This window comes from Carya illinoinensis, chromosome 3 (genome assembly GCF_018687715.1).
Source record: "Carya illinoinensis cultivar Pawnee chromosome 3, C.illinoinensisPawnee_v1, whole genome shotgun sequence".
Lineage (NCBI taxonomy): Eukaryota > Viridiplantae > Streptophyta > Magnoliopsida > Fagales > Juglandaceae > Carya > Carya illinoinensis.
In genome coordinates this window covers 54,896,341-54,916,656 of record NC_056754.1, presented here as the reverse complement: position 1 = coordinate 54,916,656, position 20,316 = coordinate 54,896,341, and the positions used below count along the sequence as shown (strand labels likewise).

Below are 20,316 nucleotides of genomic sequence, written 5' to 3'. Positions count from 1 at the left end.
ATGTGAATTAATTCCTCTAGAGCCAACATGTCCTCCTCCTTTTTGGCAAGGCCCAGTGGAGTTGGCAACGTCATTCCATTGAATTCTTCCTCGAGAATTAGAATGCTTTGGTGCAAGATTTGTGGAGGAGTGTGAGAAGTCAACAACCTGATTTGTTTTGCTCAATGCACATATTATGAGTAAGAAGATGGCTAAATAATTCCTCGAGACTCAAGGGATCAAGTTGAGTGGTGATGGAAGTCACAAAAGGATCATCCGAGCCCTACAAGAAGGACATAAATGACTTCATCCTCGGTGAGGGGATGTCCACTAACGTTTAGAGTATCATTGAGGCTCTTAACATTCTGAAAATACTCAAATGTAGTAGAATTCACTTTTTATAAAGTGGCTAGTTTTGTACGAACTTGAAGTATTTGAGTTTGAGATTAAGATATATACATTTTTCAAGAGCAAGCAAGACCTTTCTAGAGGTCGAGTAGCCAACCATTTGGTCGAGCACTCCTTCAGTGAAGGAGGACATTAGAGTACCGAGTAGGTCTTGGTCTTTTTGAATCCAACGATGATAAGCTGGATTGGGGATAGTAGACATTTCACCATTGTTAGATATGGAAGTTGAAATAAATTGTGGAGGAGGTGGTGTAGAACCAACCACAAAGCCTAAGATGTCTTGAGTCTTGACCACATAAGTAGGGAACTAAGACAACTTTCCATAGAAAACGTTATCTCGACCAAGCTTGACATGAATGAATTGGGATGGGGCAATGAAGAAGAAGGCATAAAGACCATTGGGATGGGTATTGATATTTGAAATAGTTGAAGGATTGTTGTAGTTGTTGGAGGAAGCCATGGCAACGTTGGTCATGGGTTCTATGATATCATAAAGAGAATAACATAGGTGCTGAAAATATTATTATTTCACTGCCAGATTTTACATGCTTCTTATTTAGTTTATATGCACATGAACTACGTACAATTTGGACAGGAAAGATATACATTAAATTTTGTACAATTTGCTCTCAAATATTGCCTTCGGATCTTATGTTATTAGGTGGTCAATGCAGAGATTGGATTCTTTTTACTGGTGCTCCTTCCTTGTTAGGTTTTATTGATTCGTGAAATATTGGGTTGACGCGTGAATCATGGGATGTAGAGAGATCTTCAATAACCCAAAATGCTTGTTAGCATAAAATATAATAGAATCCACGAAGTACATTTCTTCATAAGTTCCATCCTAGCTTAATTGATCAAGCAACAAGGGGCATGCCTTGTCCCAATGCATGTGGGAAACAAAATGATGACTGGTCTTAGATGTTGACAATATCTTCTCATTGAAATTACTCGGTTCTCCTCTGTGGCTCGAACCAACACCATCCAGGCAACTCTCATTCATATCATCAAAATATGCACACATACTTTACTTGTCTTCAAAAATCATGATGCTACTTTAATAGAGAGTAATTAAAAAAAATGACGAACTAAACTAAACAATCCCGCTGTAAAAAGTAGTTATATACAAGTAATCAAAGAGTTCCATCTGTCACACGTAATGTCTAAATTGATGAACAAAATGGAACTTCAGTTTGCTCGAGGTCTGCTTTACTTGAGGTGCTCTGCTAAGCTTCAGTGAAATAGTCACTGCAGCTGCTAAGGAGACCATATTCATGAAATAACCTTCAGAGAATAGATGAAGGAGAAATGGAGAATGCACACTCAACTCTGTACTTTGAAAAATAATAGAAAAGTTTCTTGCATCTTTACCTCTGTCGAAGTCCAAACAATAATAGGAGTACGTGGCTCTCTTTTTAGCATTCTTTCTGCCTGATGTCCTTGTACCCATTTTTTACACTGTTGGTTCTCTCTACATGAAAAGGCTAGGACTGTTGGGCCGAAAACCGCATCTGGAACCGGGCCGGGGAAAAACCCGGCCCGAATGAACAGCCTTAGAAAAAGCATGCATCACATACAACTGCGATGAAATTCTGAACGTTCACATCCAGTCCAGAAGTCACTAATTTTGAATTTTTTTGACTAATTGTCCTCTTTCCGTGATGTATCTGATTAAACTCGTGCCCTGCATTTTCTTTTACTTTCCTTAAAACCAGTGGGTCCTACTTCACAATTACTATACAGCCCAATAGGCCATACACCGAGTTATCAAAAGATGACATGTAGTCACATTATCCAAAGAATGGGGATATGGTACATAGGTGGCACAACCCTAGTGGAGGAAACGATTTATTTAACTTGCAAGGATCAGATGATTCTCCCAAAAACAATATAGAATTCCAGTTCATTCAAAGCCTCTCAATCTTTGTCAGCAATTATCTTAAGCTTATTCATTTTGGAGAGAGAGAGAGAGGGGGGGGCACACGACATGGCAAGCTGCAACATGGCATCAGCTGCTTCTGGGTTTGTGCTAACACCTAATGTTTCAAGCAGCACAAGTTCATCTGCCAGGAGTAACATGCTATTCTTCCCTTTGAAGAACAACAGTTCAAGGCTAGTTGTTAGGGCGGCTGAGGAAGGAGCAGCTCCACCTGCCACAGCACCAGTTGAAGGTGGAGCTCCAAAGCCTAAACCACCACCAATTGGACCCAAAAGAGGTGCCAAGGTGTGTTCCCAGTTACAGATTTTGTGATTCATGTCAATCAAATTGAGTATCAACTTACTGATACCCCAGATAACCTTATTGCCTAACTCGATTTCTGAAAATTGAAATGCTATCTGCATTGATGTATTTATAATTGCAGAAGATGAAGGTTCATTATAACACATGCTTATGAACTTCTTTACTTGAAGCTTTGATCCTATTGAATTCGATAATAATTAACTATTGGGAAATCAAACTGGCACAAAAGTGAAAAGCCTAGAATTTGACGAGTATATTTCTCTTCTTGCTCCAGAAACTGGGCTGCACTAAAAGCTCAGCCCTTCCCTGATTATAAACCCTTAACCCAGATGAATTTAGGACTCTATGCCAGTTTTGAACCCCTAAAACTTTAGTATATAACTAGTTCTGAGAGGGAGGTGTGAAGTGTAGATGTGATATTCGTGCGGACCAACGGAATAAAGGATATTTCTAAATTCTACCCATTGAAAAGAAAACAAAATTATGAGCAAATTATACAAGCATTTGAATTCTTGACAAGGATAATTCTTAAGGATATTTTTCTTTTTACGCATGAGAAACAAGAGCCCTAATTAGGAAAATGGGTTGATACCATAGATGAAACTAGATAATTTAACAACCACAGAGAAGGGTATTTTATTAACCTTTTCTTTTCCTGTTTGTGAGAACACTGGAGGTATTATAGGCTAGCTTGAGCTCCCACATCTCAGAATACTGTGATTTTATTTGATACTAACAAGCAAAGGAAGTTGGTGAATAAGAATCTCAAGGACTTGTAGAACTGGCCAATGATTGAAAGCTATTCGCTTCCATTCTGCAGGTTTTCGATTCTATGTTAAAACACTCTTAATTAATCATCTTCCTATCATCTTTAAGATGTGTATTCGGGCAAAAGAAAGGGAATGAATATGTTACTTTGATTGCTCAGGTTAAGATTCTGAGGAAAGAGTCTTACTGGTTCAATGGCATTGGATCTGTGGTAGCTGTTGACCAGGTCTGTGCTCTCCCACTTTTCCTAACAAAATAAATTTATTTATTTTGGTTATTGGTTAAGGTTGGTGTTTGATTTTCTCCGGAAATCCATTTGACAGGACCCAAAGACTCGCTACCCAGTGGTGGTTCGCTTCAACAAAGTTAACTATGCAAATGTATCTACAAATAACTATGCATTGGATGAAATTGTAGAAGTTTAAATGAGTCATGTTTGTATTATCATCGTAATTTTAATTCTCCCTCTGTTCCACCCTCTAGATTTGGTTTGTTTGTGCCAGGAATGTGTATCATACCCTCTTTGATTTCTTCTATGTTCTTCCTTATAATTTTATGGTTGCTGCTGCGTATATCCAGATTGATAATGTTCATAACGAACACAATATTAATCTTACAATAATAATGGCGGCACAATCTTTTTGCCTCTTTCCCATGAGTCAGTTGGCAACCCCGAATAAACAATGACCTTCCTTTGTCGAAGTGGTGGAAGCTGGTAGCTTCCCTCGCTTGCAGGCATGGATCAAAACTTGCAGACAAGTTCCCAGCAATTCAAGATAGCCTTCCTGATCATAAATACTAGCATCATCTTGGTTTGCAATTTGGTCTCTAGCTTTATATTCAACGAATAATATCAAGGCCTGCAAAATCAATGGCAGCGTTATGGAAGAATATTCGTGTCAAGTGTTGACCCCATTTTTCCGTCTAAAAGGGAGATGCTAAAGTTTACTCTTTCCCTAAGCAGAAACTCTATTTATATTTCACTTTTGGAACCGCCCTTGCTTTTCAACATAAGCAAGGGAAGCACGGTTTTCAGGCGAGTCTTTTACGCCCTAACTAACTAATTTTATATGCGTCTACCGTTATAGATAGTAGGGAATTCATAACATGTTGAATAATTATATCATTGTAACTTGTTTCTCACTTCCAGACAGGTTCTGTAAACAGATAAAAAACAGGGATTGCCTCTGACTGGACAGTTATTTCCTAAAAACTTAATTCCTCATTAAATTTCCGTGGAAGAAAATTGCAAAATCATTTGGATTCCCAAGAGATCACGTGTACTCGAAAACCAAATAAGAAATTCAATTCCACAGCAACCAAATAAACAAAAATTCACTGTTTCCACCACATCCAACCTTCTGCGTTTCCAATCCCATCAACTGCCAATAGTCTACCATAGCTCGAGGGCTTAGTATGAGTACACTAGCAAAGATGATTCAGTCATATGGTATATGATATTTGTAGAGCAATAGAAGTGACATTCTTCCTCGAAAAGTCCAAGGTTCGATTGGGGTCAAAATCTTTTAGAGAACATTTCCAAGGGCTAGCTTTCTGTACTTTTGGCTTTGGCTTCTGAGAGCAAAGGTTCAAGCTCTCCTTGCCGGTACAACTTCACTGTATCTGCATCAGAATGGAAGATATAATAAGAATTGGAGGAAAAAGGGTGGGAAAAGAAGAACTATATGCTGTCATTAATAAACCAGCTCGTGAATTACTAATGTCTGTGAAAGACATGGATTACACAGTTTTCTGAAGAAGCTTGGACCGGATAAGGATATATTTGGTGGGGAGGGGGTGTGAAGGACAAATAGACAAGTATTAAGGACATATTTGCCTCTTTATCCCCATTGTAATCACCATACTCGGTTCACTCCATAGTGTAGGTCCCAACCACCCACCCTCCCAAGTTAAGCAGGATTAAACCCCAGACTTCGGCCTTCGAAAGGACAGACATAACTCACTGCATAGATCAATGGTTAAAAGGTGATACAAATGTTGGCTTGTATTCGTGGTCATACCATAATACTGGGAGACAGAGGACCAAGAACCCATGTCACGGCTGGAACCTTCCCACCGCAGGTGGGTTAGAACAGCTTGAGTCTTTACAGAGTATTGTGCCTCCGCAGAGAGATGTGTCTCTGCTGCATGACAAGACTAATTGAACCATTATGTCTTTATAATGGGGTCCAATTGGTACCTCTTGGTAAATCACAAATACACTCAATCAATCTTCCTCCATTCAACCAATTCACACTATCTAAGACAAGTTCGACTCCAACAAATCTTTCTAACCATCTTGCTGCGTAATGTTCGGTACAATGACCATCACACAGTTAATGTCACATGTACTTGGGCCAAACAATAAGAATATCATACCTGTACATCCGCCAATATGCTTGCCTCCTGATCATGGAGAAAAAAACGAAATTTGAGCATATAGTCTCAATAAATAGCCAAATAGCTAAAAAAAAAACCTAAGTCAGTCAACAAAGGTATTGTAGAATACGAAAACTCAGAATCAAGTCCACAGAAGATAGGTTGTCACAAAGTTGATGGCAAGCACAAAATTTTCTCACTTTATGTAATTGAAGTACAGTTTCTTCAATTATTGGCTCGGATTCTTTTGTGATTACCAAAGGGTTAATTGACAGTTTAAAAGAAATCTACCCAAACCGGATATAAGTAAGACCTTTCAAATTCTGATACTTTCACATCGTTGATAAAATTCTTTTCTATCATTATCTCTCAATTAGTGTTGCAAGATGGTACCAGTGAGGTTTTTTTCTTTTTTCTTTTTTTGGGATAAGAGAAAACAGTATGAGTGAGTTACGAAGCATATGTATACATGGATCTGTGACAATACATGCACAACATATGCAAATGTTGCTTTTTACCAATTTCCAAATTTTACTATGGAAATCCCTCTCTTTTATGTGCATACGAATAATAAATAAGCACCATGATGGTTTGTTGAAGAAATACCACAAAAGAAAGACTAGATCCCTCATATTACATATGTATTAGGGTTCAGGTCAAGCACTGGACAAGTACAACTCACCAATGAAAACATTTGGAACAGTCTGTTGCCCAGTAAGCCTCTCAAGAACCTTCTGCACTTGTGGCCCTTGGGGACCTGGAGGGGAAAAAGAGAAAAATAAAAAAAGAAGAATCTACACGAATGTAATTGAACTGTAAGACAAGCACTACAAATAAGAAATGGAAAGCAAGCTCCACTTTTCTAGTAATCTTCAATTTGGTGGCAAAGACCACTTAATTAAATTGAAAAAAAAAATGCTAGAATTTAATTTTATCAAAACAGCCTTTATTTTCCCAAGAGCTAAATTTGATAAATCCCACAAGAAACAATGATGTAATTGATCAGTCAGTGATGAAAAACCAACATCCAGATTCTTGGCGTCAATTGACATGCAGCCAATTATTCCAGAGAATATTGCAAAAAGAAAGAATATCCTGATGATGTTAGGTGGAAATACCTCATTACGAGAAACACATCATATGATCATAGCAAGAGAGAATCTTCCCGATGTATTACCCACACACATAAAGACTCAAGAATAAAGTAATTTATTGCCCTTCATTTAGAAGGCATACCAGCAATTTAAATTTTTGAAAGAATGGGGGAAAGGAGAAATATTGTTCCTTTCTCATGTCCTCTTAGAGATTCAAATCTTTTCTGAGGAGAATCAGGTTCTTGGTTCTCTTTGTAAGTCATGTTCCAGATCTACCCGCTAGTGCAACTATTATCTAACCAAACTCAGCCGCACAAAATATAGGCTCCAGCTTCTCAATGTCTCCTTTGAACTCCAGATCATTGAAACTCTTTGAATAAGGAGGTCCCGGTACCAAAGATGAAGTTAAGAATAAGACAATCAGACTTGTAAAATGCTCTCTTGACACATACACCGTATGAGGGAGAAGAATTTTATTTGTTTAATGCAAAATGCCACAAACACACTTTTTTTTTTTTATTGGCATGGTGGAACTGGGTGTCTGAGAACAGTGTCCCGCCTAATTATAGGGGTGCACAAGCCCTCAGAAGGAGTTTGCCACAAGTGCATTTAGAGTAATTCAAGAGGAAAATCCCCTAGTCCGATGGCCCCTAGAGTTTGTTTGCACCCAATGGGATTCGAACCTTGGACCTTAGAGGGAACATACCTCCAATACCAGGCCTTTACCACTTGAGCCAATCCCTAGGGATTACAAACACACTTAGACACATCCTAAATTTTTACAGTACATCATCTAAAGAAAAGAGAAACTCATGATTCTTAAATATATTTTATGATGATTAGTACATATTATTCCACATATACAATCAAACTCATTTTTGAAAAGGGAATCCGCACAAACTGTCCATGTTTCAGATTTTCGAGTTCTTGGTAGTTAGCTTGCTAGGGAAGGACAATGGGTGGGTGGAGAGTTATTAGCTTGCTAATTTTTTTCAACTTGTTCTTATTCTTCTTTCCCACTCCCTTTCTTCTGGCCCACCTTCTGTTTATTTCCTCTGTCCAACAAGGGCGCCATTTTTTTCCTTTGGTACTGTTAATGAAATGCTATTTATCAACTGGACCAAATATAAAAAAATTAAATAAGGCAGTATATACTAGGTGAATCTGCAATAACAAATGACCCAATCCCACTATGCACCACAACGCAGAAAGCCTTTTGATTGGAAAGCTAGCTTGACCAAAAGCACCATGCTGGGAGTGTAACCCAGGAATGACAACTAGCACTCTTGCAACAGACAAAAGCCACCTTAATGCCTTCACATTCATGTTGTGGGAAAACACCTCTATCCTAGATTCCCCATCGCAAGCTTCTTTATATTTTCAAGAGAATATTGTACACTATTTAATATGGTAAGGGAAATACGAGTTTTACTGCATCCTAGATGGTTACTCTGCTGCATAAGCATATCTATTCACAATTACACAAATGCACAAAGATACATAAAATATACATTTTGAGGAGAAATAAGAGTCACCTAGTTCGTCCAATTCAATGACAAATGGCTGCACACCAAGCCTTTTGAACAACGATTTCACCTCAGATGAGTACCTTCAAAAGAAATTCCAACAAAACCCATTTCAAATCTCCAAACACCAAAACCAACAACAAAACACGAAATCTAGCACCAACACAAAAACGAATTGAAATTAAGGATTTGAACCCACGAGCACCAAGTTTTGGAGTAAACAACAACAGGGTTTTCGGTCACCGTCTTCTTCACGCTATCTTCGAGCCGAGACCCGAACGAGGAAGCCATGGCCTGGACCGAAAATGGTCTGTGCGTTCTTGAGCCATTGGTGGCAAAACTCGAGATTGAGTCGGTCCTGAGGCCACGAGTATTGTTGAAAGGAATAGAGCAAACGGAGGGCTTCCTGATGGCAGAGAAAGTGGGAGAATTCAGAACGAGAGAGGTGAAATTGATGAGATTAGATGTGACTGCCATAGTGTGTTTATTTTTTGGCTGTGCGTTCGGTTCTTGTACGGCTAACTGAGTTGGAGCCTTTCTGTTTGGGGTTTGTTTCTGAAATAAAGAGTTTCGTCGTCTCACTTCTTGCTTGGGCTTTTGGTTCTGAATTCACGGAGGGGATACAGAGCCTAAATGTAATCTGTGCTGTCTTATTGGTCCATTCATTGTCAAAGAAGATCTCGCAAGCATCCTTGTTGGATCCGCTTCGGTTCAAATCCAGTAATGATTATGATATGGCTTCAAATTTAAATATTCTTAATTGAAATCATATTTCTTGCATCCATGTTCTCTAAATAAATGAGACACATAAAAGAAATATCTTATAGAAAGGATCTTACACTATTTTTTTTCCTAAGCAAGCAAATTTTAGATAAATTAAAGTGGTTACATGATATAAGATTTAATGGGATGAAAGTCTCTAATAACATCCCAAAACAAACAAACGCAACACTACTGGAATAAAAAAATAAAAAATAAAAAAAAAAAGAGATCTAGAGCAAAAAGTTGCCACCCACTCATTTTCCATTAAGGGGAAGCCGTTTGAAGTAGTTTTTAAATAATTTGATAAACAAGCAAGCTAATTAGACTACAACTAAAAATCACAATGAAACCTTGTAGGCTAAGCTTGTTTGTCCGGACTGTTTGTAGGAGTCTCCCACAACCATTTCATCTTGATCATCGGTTGGAAAAAATAGGAACATAGGAACGTAGCAACCGAATGATGTGTCGATACGCTGGAATAAGACCTTCACTGTTTGTGGTGGTGCATGTGGTTCACGTGCCACTCTAGTAAATAAGTCAGTGGTCGGATTTAAGAGATTCGAAACCACTTATCCCAACGGGGTCGTGCATAAAGGTGGCAGGCTCTCCTTAGCGCGACGACGTGTGAAACTCACATGCGATATGAGCAGACAGGAGGAGGAAGGGAGGAGCTGAAAGTCCAACCCCCCTCTAGGCAAAGGAAATGGAAGGATGACGACGGTTGGGTAGAGAAAAAAGAACCTTTGGAGAGAGAAACGATAAAACGTTTCTATTTGAGGATCTTACTCTATTTGTTCCTCTAATTATTATCCTATGAACTAAATATATCAGCAAAATACATAAAAATAAATAAAAAGAGACAAATTTATGTGAATCGGCATAAAAACATACGAACGAAAATCTATTATACTTGGTGATTCTACAGTTTCTTATGATCTCACATATCTCCCAATACAATGGGAGAAAATGTGGTTGATAAGAGGCTAAATAACTCTCAATTTGGGATAATTTTATGGCCGGGGCCTTTTTTTTTTTTTTTTAATAACAAAACTCATTCATTCATTGAAAAGAGAATTATAAGGGTTTTTTTCTTTTTTTGAAGAGCCAGTAACCACCCATATAGCAGTCTCGTCCCAAGTTTATTCAAAAGCCCTCATTTTTTGCAGAGGAAAACCATGGAAACATCTTTACACTTTGGGGTTACAAGAAATCCCAAAAACCAAATGTCAAAAGAAAACCAAACCAAAGAAACACAGTGATAAAACAAGCCTTAAAAACAAACCCCAAAAATATTCAAACTTTAATATAAGGAAGGATCAGCTTATTAATCAGACCCCTTAATAAAAGAGGAGTCATATTCAAAGAAACCCAGGTAGCATCACAATCCTCAGACGCCATTTTTGCCAAGAAGTCTGCAGGACTATTTCCTTGCCTATAAACATGACTAATATTGAAGTTGATATTGCCAAGAAGTTCCATGAGCTCAATCCAAAAATCTTCCAAATACCAAATAGGACAATTTAATCCTAATACCCAGTTTACGACAACTATAGAATACATCTCTATTTCCACATTTGTGAACCCCAATCTATTCAAATGTCTCACTCCATGTAATTCAGGATGGTTATTTGTGCCAAAATCAAGAGGTACAACAAAAGCTAGAATCAGATTACCTGAAGGATCACGAATTATGCCACCCGTTCCAACTTTCCTCAAGGCCTCTCTTCTACTCCCATCAACATTTAGCTTTACCCAACCTCTCCTTGGCCGGCTCCAACTCACTACTTGACAAGGTTTGCATCTCCTTTCTCTAACAGGAATTTTTAAGTCCACCATCAAAGATTCATCACTTCGGGATAAAGGCTTTGAAACCTTTACTTTTCCACTCAATTTCTTCAACCAAAATTTAATGCTCCTCCAAATATCCTCCTCCGACTCCCACTTCCCTTCCATTCGAGCATGACACCTGCGAATCCAAAGCCTCCAAGTGACAATAGAAGGAATAAGACCCATAAGCTAACCTCTAAAAGAAGACATGGATGCTTTAGCAAACCAAGCTGAGACCATTTCCATCCAAGTGTTGTGTTTATGTCGAAGGAACCCCAGAATTATTGCACATCTCTTCCAAACATTCCTAGCAACTTCACCTGTAGCTAGAACATGGTTCATATCCTCATATGCCCCTTTTGTACAACATTTATATTTGGAAACAATAGGAATACCTACCCACCTAATTTTATCATCAACAGAAAGAGCATTGTTGCTGCTTTTCCACATAGTAGTAGCCATATTTTTAGGAAGACAAGGATGTCAAATCCAATTAGTCCATCTAACTTTAGGTGCTTTAATCCACGTGACCTCACAAGCACTCTTAGACAAGAAATTTCCATCCTCCTTAACCATCCATACTAGTCGATCTTCCCTATCTCTCAGACCGTGGAAAGAACAAGAAATTTCCTGTGCCTTTTGACAACCCACTAGCTGAACAAGAAGATCCATATCCCATCCACTGGTCCTGCAACAATCTTTCAATTTTATGTGAGGCAAGATAATAGAAAATGAAGCTGCAAGAGGCTCATCCCCAATCCATTTATCCAACCAAAAAGAAATGTCCCCTTTCCTTGGTTTCCATTTAGACTGGTCGATAACATCCGGCATATTTTTCATCAACATCTTCCAAAATCTAGAACCTTTATTGGGATTAACAAAAGAAATATGATTCTGTTTAATATATTTGGCCTTAAAAAATTTGGACCAAAGAGAGTTCTCTGTTCATATGAAGGGCTTTTTGCACCTTATCTAGATTTCGAATACCAATACCACCCTCATTTACCGGTTTGTACATCAACTCCCATGATTTTCAATGTTTTTTTGGCCTGCCATCTTTAAAACCCCAAAAGAAATTACTAAAACTTCTGGAAATAGAAAAGAGGACAGATTTAGGTACCTGCAAAATTGAGAGAAGATGAATGAGAAAACTACCAAGTACATGCTTTAAAAGCAAAAGCCGAGCTCCACTTGACAATAGCTGAGACTGCCAACCCCCAATTTTATCCCTGATCTTGTCAAGAAACTCATCAAAATGCACAGCTTTAAGTCTCCCGGACACAATAGGAACCCCTAAATATTTAAAAGGAAGAGCACATTCAGAGAAGCCAGAGCTACGCAATATGTTACGACACTTGGAACGAGGAATAAGACTCGAGAAAATAATAGATGATTTCTCCTTATTAACCTGCTAACTAGACCAGCTTTCATAGACTGTAAGCACCTCAGAAATGGCCCGTAGCGACTTTTTATTACCGTTAGCAAAGATCACAATATCATCTGCATAAAAAAGATGAGATATTGTGGGAGCCCCTCTAGGATGCTGAAACGGAATAATCTTCTTTTCCTAAAAACTCTTCTTCAAAAGTCTGGAAAGAATTTCCTCCCCCAGAATAAAAATGTACGGTGATAAAGGATCACCTTGCCACAAACCTCTACCTCCCTGGAAGAAACCCTTAGGGATGCCGTTCATGACAACTGAGAACCAAGGGGAAGAAATACATTGTCTCACCATATTGCAAACTCCCTCAGAAAAACCAAAGCTAGCCAAGGAATGAATAAGAAAATCCCAATTCATACTATCATAGGCCTTAGCCATATCAATCTTCAAAACCACATTACCACCATAGACAGGCTTGTTAATATATTGAATCATTTCCTGTGTCAAACTCACATTCTCAAAAATGCTTCTCCCAGGAATAAAAGCTCCTTGTTCCTCAGAGATTAAACTAGCAAGCAAGGGAGCTATTCGGTTAACTAAAATTTCCATGCAAGTCTTATAGAATACCAAGCACAAACTGATTGGTTGGAATTTTTCAAAACTTTTTGGATTGTCAACCTTGGGAATCAATACCAAAAAGGAAGCAATAAATTCCCTCGGAATTTTTTCCCCTTTGAAAAAATCATGGACCCCATCCACCACATTTGTACCAACAATATCCCAACAAGATTTATAAAAATCCGAGCCAAACCCATCAGGACCTGGACTACTATCCATAGGAATCAAAAACAAAGCTTGTTTTACCTCTTGGATTGAAGGAAGTTCTAGGAGTGCTAAATTGTCTTCCGCCTGGATAACATGTACAATAATAGAAGAAAGGTCTGGTAATGATGGATGATGATTAGAAGCCAAGAAGTTCTGAAAATAATTCACAGCACCCCAGTGAACCATTTCTGGAGATTTCAACCAAACGTTTTCACTCACCTTCATATGCCCCACCACTCTATGGTTTTTTTAAGCCATAGCCTTAAAAGAATTTTGAGCTTGCTTCTCCCAATTTAATCCATTCTTGTTTCGCCCATTGAGCAAGACGGATTTCTTCTCTACTGTTCCATGTATCAAGTTCTACTTTGGTAGCTACAAAGTCCAATTCCAATTCCTCATTTGTACCCAATTGCAGTTGCTCCTCTAAAACCTGCGCTCTCTCCTCCAGCTGCTGAATATGAAGGCCAGTCCACCCAAACACATTTCGGTTCCATAAACGAAGAGCACCCTTCAATTTTTTTAACTTCCTAGCCAGCTGAAACATCCCACCACGACCACGATCCTCCTTCTATTCATTAGTCACAAGAGTCATAAACGCATCATGAGTTGTCCACATCTGCTGGAATTTGAAAGGAACATGACCATATCTTCTATCCTCTGGACACAAATCAACTTGTAAAATAGCATGATCAAAAGAGAATTTTGGCAAATATAAGCCTCCAGCTGAGGGAAACTCCAAGTTGTAAGCCGAGTTAACAAGTGCTCGATCGAATCTTGCCCAACTTCTAGAACTCCTTTCCTGCCTATTACACCAAGTCATCTTATTTCCTTGAAATTCCAGATCAGTTAAGCTGACCATATCAATGAACGAAATAAATTCCTCCAAAGCAATGCGAGGACGAGGACGCCCCCCAATCCATTCATTATCTGATCTAATAATGTTGAAATCGCCAATAACCATCCATGGGACATTCGAAGACTATAGCCCACATAAATCATCCCATAATTTTCGACGCTCCTCGTAATTACACTTTGCATAAACAAACACAATCCACATACATTTACCATTCATCTCAACAGCCATAGTGATACTTTGAAAAGAAAAATGCATCACCGAAGCTTTTACCTCTTTAGACCATAGTACCCATAACTTTCCCTCCAGCTCTTGATTGGAAACACTTCCTTCAAAGGATACAGTACTTTGTAACCGTCGAAGATTTTGTTCATCCACAAACAACTCTGCAACAGTAAAAATACAAGTTTTACTAGTTCTCACCATCTTCACCAATCTTTTTCTAGAGGACCCAATACCACGTACATTCCAATAAATAATTTTATGCATCAAAATTTAAACGTGAGGGCTTATTCCTAGCCCTGTGAGAAGTCCTTACCTTATTTCTCATCTTGGCACTAACAGTTTTTGCAGAATCTTCCGGCTTCGACATAACTTCTTTTTTTCGTTTGAATATGGACATCCTGACTTGCACCTTCCGAATCAGATAATGATGCTACCCGTATTTGCTCTTCTCTGGTACCTTTAGTTGAGCATCCCCAATTTCCACCCGTGAAGTTTTATTATAGTCAACTTCAGCATACACCTGGCTTGCTAGCTGTTCAACCTGTCGAAAGACCGTATCTCCCACTCCATCCTCTGTTTCACTGATATTTTCATTTTCAACAAATTGATTTTCTGCCACTTCTTTATTTAGACGAACTCCCACTTCTTCCACTTGCTCATTTAAATCATCATTCGCCAACTCTGGATTCTCCACAAGCACTGAACCGAGGGCCATAGACTGACCAGGATTCACCTCCTCTAATTCAACTATATTGTCGGTCAGCACTTGGTTTGGTAACACTTCCCCCTCTTCGACCTCCTCATTAATAACTTCCACATCATTCATCACCACTAACGGGTCACCTTCAATCCTTTCACTCTCCTGTAGCTTCGTGACTTCCACATGGTCCTCCACGAGTTCCTCGTTACAGAAGTTTTCAGGTTCCACACTTTCTAGCTCCACTACAGATTTTTGCAAGCTATTTTTTTTTTCTTATTTACCTTACTCTTCTCGCCCGTTTTACATGTTTTCCCATTATGGCCTTGTAGTTTACACTTTATGCAAAAGGCAAGCAGCGTTTCAAAGACCACTTCCTGCAACCAACTAGAAGGTAGGGGTGGATAACGGGGCCCTGGAACCCGCTGCCCCGCCCATATGAAGGCGTCCCAAGGAGGCGGGGGACGGAAACAGCCTCCCCTCGGTCCGTTTTTCCCCCGCCCCACCCCGGTTATTATATATATAATATATAATATAATATATTATATATATATATATATATATTAATAAGTATGCTTATATGAAACGGCGCCATTTCATCTTAGGGGGGTTTATTATTAACCCACTAAATGAAACGACACCATTTTGTCCACCACAAAACGGCGCCGTTTCATTTAGTGGTTAACCCTAAGTCCCCATCCCCCGCCCTCCCCCCCCCCCCCCCCCCCGGTACCCTCCCCTCCCCTCCCCTCCCCTCCCAAGTCCCTTCGCAGTTCGCACATCCAAAACCCAGAAACCCACTCCTGTCGCCCCCGCGTTCCCTCCTCCCTCTCGCAACCAGTTAGTCTGCCGCACGCCCTCTCTCTAGCACGATGCCGGACGCACGCCGTACGGTACACGGTAAGTTAAATTTTCTCCTCCTCTTTTGATTTTCTCTGTTGATTTTTTTTTTTTTTGAGTTTTGATCGGAGATTGGAGGAAGGATGGGATTGAATCGGAGATGGAGGATGAGATTTGTGAATTATGTGCTGTGGATTCGTGACTTGTGTGATTGTTTCGGATTTCAATTTTTTTGGATTCATTGGATTTTTTTTTTTTTTTGTAAATTTCATTGAAACCGTAACCCCTAAATTGATTAAATCAATTTATGGGTTAGGGTTTCGGATTGGTTCCAATCCATTGAAACCCCTAAATTGATTTAGGGGTTTCAATGGATTGGAACCCCAATTTAATTTAGGGTCCCAATCTGAAACCCTAATTTTGATTGGGGTTTTATTGATTGAAACCCCCAAATTGAATTAGATGAAACCCCTAATTTGAATTACTGGTTCCAATCCGAAACCCTAATTTTTGTTTGGGGTTTCATTGATTGAAACTCCCAAATTGAATTAGGGGTTTCAATCAATTTGGGGGTTTCAATCAATGAAACCCTTAATTTGATTTAGGAATTGGGGTTCCAATCCGAAACCCAATTATTTTTTTGATGTATGCAGTTTTGTATGCAGTTTTTGTTGATTGTGTTGGATTGCACTTTAAATTTTATTTTATTTTTATTTTTTTTTTGTTGGAGAATCAGGAATGTCTTCGGATTTCAGTCATAGCTCGCTTTCCCCAGCCAATACCCCTACCCCAGAAACTAACTCTACTCCTACCCCTATAACGAGTACACCTTGCTCTGCTCCGAAGCCCACACAGGGCAAGAAACCTGTATCCATAGTTTGGCAACACTTTACCAAACTAGAGGGTGGTGACTCCAACAACCCACAAGCTAAATGTAATCACTATGGAAAAATGTATGGATGTCACTATAGGAAACATGGTACATCCTAGCTGAAGGTCCATCTAGAGGAACAATGCAAGAAGAGTCCAATTTTAAATTCCTTAGTAGAGAAGGGTCAATCTAGACTAGATTTTAAAATGGGGGATGAGAGTAGTGGGGCCGGGGGGCCAACATTGAAGGGGTATACGAAGTATAACCTCGATGAGTGTAGAAGAAAGTTAGCTCGTATGATCGTCATGGACGAGCTGCCTTTTCAGTTTGTAGAGGGTAAAGGGTTCCAAGAATTTGTCCAAAAGTTGAAACCGAGATTTGTACTTCCTTCTCGTCACACTGTGGCAAAGAATATTAAGAAGATGTACCTCCGTGATAAAGATATTTTGAGGGGCCAATTGGCGGGTTTGGTAGTTTGCCTCACTACCGATACTTGGACTTGTATCCAAAATATGAATTACATGTCGTTGACTGTGCATTTTGTTGATGCTGATTGGGTTCTGCACAAAAATATTATTAAATTTTGTCAAATAACTGATCATAAGGATGAGACGATTGGGAAGGCCTTGGAGGCCGCAATAAAGGAGTGGGGGTTGAAAAAGGTTTTGTCTGTGTCAGTTGATAATGTATCGTCTAATGATGTCGCATTGGGATATCTAAAGAATTATCTTAAAGATGCAAATAAGACATTCTTGGGTGGTGAATACTTGCATGTTAGATGTGCTGCACATATTTTGAATTTAATTGTGACTGAGGGGTTGAAAGATGTTGATGACTCGGTTGCACGAGTTAGAATGGCTGTAAAATGAGTGAGGTCTTCTCCTTCTAGATTGGAGAAATTCAAAGTTGCTGCAAAGACTACGGGCATAACATCGAAGAAGGGTTTTTGTACTGATGTTCCTACCAGATGGAACTCAACCTTCTTGATGTTGGAGGCGGCCCAAGAATATAAGGCAACCTTTCAATTATTAGGTGATGAAGACATCCAATATGTCAAATAGTTTGATAAGCACGGGGGATCACGAAAGCCTAATGATGATGATTGGGTGGTAGTTTCTACTTTCGTTGATTTTCTTGTATTATTTTATGATGTCGCATTGAATATATCTGGTTCTTTGTACCCTACATTCCATGGGTTTTGTCAACAAATATGTAGGGTAAAAGAAGAATTAGAAGATATGCGTAGGGGTTCCAATGAAAGGATGAGGGAGATGACAGTAACCATGATGTTAAAATATGACAAGTATTGGGGAGATTTAACTAGAATGAATACTTTCTTATATGTGGCTATTATTCTTGATCCTCGTCTAAAAGTTTCAGGCTTGTTATATGGGTTGAGACTTGTTCACGATCAGGTATGGACTAAACTTATTGGTGAATTGGCCCGAGATACCCTGAAAAAATTATATGATGAGTTTAATGCAATTAAGGGTGGTACTACATCGAAGACACATACACCGACCCCAACGCCTTCTACAGACACCGTGACCAGGCCTCTTACAAAGAAGCGCAGAATGCCGTGGACTAAGACCCTCGCACAGAATCTCACACTAGTCCATCAATCTACAGAGGTCGTTTCTGAGTTAGACAACTATTTGTCAGCGGATATGGTCCAAGATGATGATGATCATTTCGATATATTAGGATGGTGGAAGAATGTCTCAAAAAAATATCCCATCATTTCTGAGATTGCCCGCTGTATTTTGGCCATCCCTATTAGTACCGTTGCCTCAGAGTCAGCCTTTAGTACCGGAAATCGTATGTTGGATCATTTCCGTAGTTCATTGTCTCCTACAACTGTAGAGGCATTGATATGCACACAGAGTTGGACGATAGGAAAGGATATTCATGTTCCAGATATTTTAGATTTTAAGGAGACCGATGAGGGTGGTGATCAATCTGGATTTGGATCACCTGGTAATTATTTTTATTTTATTATTTTAATTTATTTATATTCATTTCCATTTCATCGTTATTAATTTTAATATTAATTTTTGTAGTAACACATGAACGTCTAGCACCTCTGCAATATAAAAATGTGCTCAAGTCTGGGCCACCCCAACTCTCACACCCCTTGACTCAAAGACAAGCCACAGCTGACAAGTCTCTTTAAAATATTCAATTTTTAAATATTTGTTCAAATTTTGTAATCAATGATTTGTAATGTTGATACAATGTCCTTTGGACACTTTTATGTTTGTAATTTTGTAATTGTTTAGCCTTTCAATTTTGTAATAGCTTAGTTATTATTATTAGTTTATTACGTATTAGACTCTTAGACTAGTAACTTTTATTAGCCATAAAATCAATTACCATTCATAACACTTTCTTTTTTTTAATCTGGTTTTTAATTTTTTTTTTTCCTTTTTACTTATAATTTTATGGGCTGAAAAATGAAAATGGCCTACAAGCTTTTTTTGGGCAAAAAATACAACCTTGTGGGCCATTTTTGGCCCATTGCTTCGGTTTCTGGGCTCAAAATGGCCCAGAAATTGCTTCAAGGCCCAGAAGGGGGGTGCGGGAGGGAGCGGGGGCAGACGGACTACCCCCCACCCCGTACCCCGTCATGCGAGACGGGGTACACCGCTCTCGCACACTGGGGGCGGGGGACAGGGAAACATTTCCCCATCCGCCACATGCGGGGGCGAGGGGTGGGGAAGGGGGGGGATCTACCCCACACCGTATGGTGCGGGTAGCACCCCTACTAGAAGGAGACTCAGGGGTTCCAATCCAAAAGGAATTCAAAGGAGGCTTCGCAGCATCCATCTCTACACACACACAAGCTCCATCAGTCCTTGTGGCCCACAGAATAGAGTTATCATAGCATATGAATCTCCCAATAGGCGCAGTGAAGATCTTCAAAAAGGATGAGTGGTAGAAATTAGGAGGAAGCCTTGGAAGATTGATCCAAACCGAGACCAACGAAGGTTCCTCATGTTGAGTGCTGTGGAGTCTGGTCCACACCGCTCGAGCGGAGGCATTGGCCATTCGAACGAATTCAGACAGAGTCGAACGCTCGATGTTAGCTCGACATTGAGCTCGAGCAGGAAGCTTTCGCTCAAGCGAAGGCATTGGCCGCTCGAGAGAAGTCAGGCAAAGTCGAACGCTCGATGTCAGCTCGACAGTGAGCTCGAGCAGATTGCGGAAGGGAAATTCGCTCGACGCGCGCTCGACACGCCGCTCGAGCGAACATACATTTTTGTAGGGTTTCCGCCGTGTAACTATATATATGATGTTTTAATTCATATGGCCGTACGATTACTGTATGAGTGAACATTGTGGACGTACAATGTTGAAGATCCATCTTGTAGTGTGATATTCCTCAATAATAAAATCATCTGCAGCTCCCGTGGACGTAGGCAATTTGCCGAACCACATACATCTTGTATCGTGTGTGATTGTGTGTGTGTTTTTCTCGTTCGATATTATTTTTTAATTCATTGTCATCGTTTTTCATAACAATTGGTATCAAGAGCTAAGGTTCGGGTCTAAGGAGAAACGATGGCTGGAGATGAATTGAAGGTATCGGGGATCAAGAAGTTTGATGGCACGGATTTTGGATACTGGAGGATGCAAATA

At 39.4% G+C, this 20,316-nt stretch overlaps 2 protein-coding genes across 2 annotated transcripts; one reads left to right on the top strand and one right to left on the bottom strand.

Annotated features, from left to right (window-relative positions):
• Positions 1-2,273: 2,273 nt before the first annotated feature.
• Positions 2,274-3,969, top strand: LOC122305420 (photosystem I reaction center subunit IV A, chloroplastic-like). The gene is made up of 3 exons (XM_043117961.1): positions 2,274-2,611; positions 3,558-3,623; positions 3,721-3,969. The coding sequence occupies exons 1-3, from the start codon at positions 2,375-2,377 to the stop codon at positions 3,820-3,822; spliced, it is 405 nt and encodes a 134-aa protein (XP_042973895.1). The 5' UTR covers positions 2,274-2,374; the 3' UTR covers positions 3,823-3,969.
• Positions 3,970-4,654: 685 nt separating this feature from the next.
• LOC122305419 (monothiol glutaredoxin-S10) lies at positions 4,655-9,022 on the bottom strand. The gene is made up of 5 exons (XM_043117959.1): positions 8,596-9,022; positions 8,406-8,479; positions 6,459-6,533; positions 5,777-5,803; positions 4,655-5,020 (listed from the first exon to the last, which is right to left on the bottom strand). Exons 1-5 carry the CDS (start codon positions 8,871-8,873, stop codon positions 4,944-4,946), a joined length of 531 nt encoding a protein of 176 aa, XP_042973893.1. The 5' UTR covers positions 8,874-9,022; the 3' UTR covers positions 4,655-4,943.
• Positions 9,023-20,316: the final 11,294 nt, after the last annotated feature.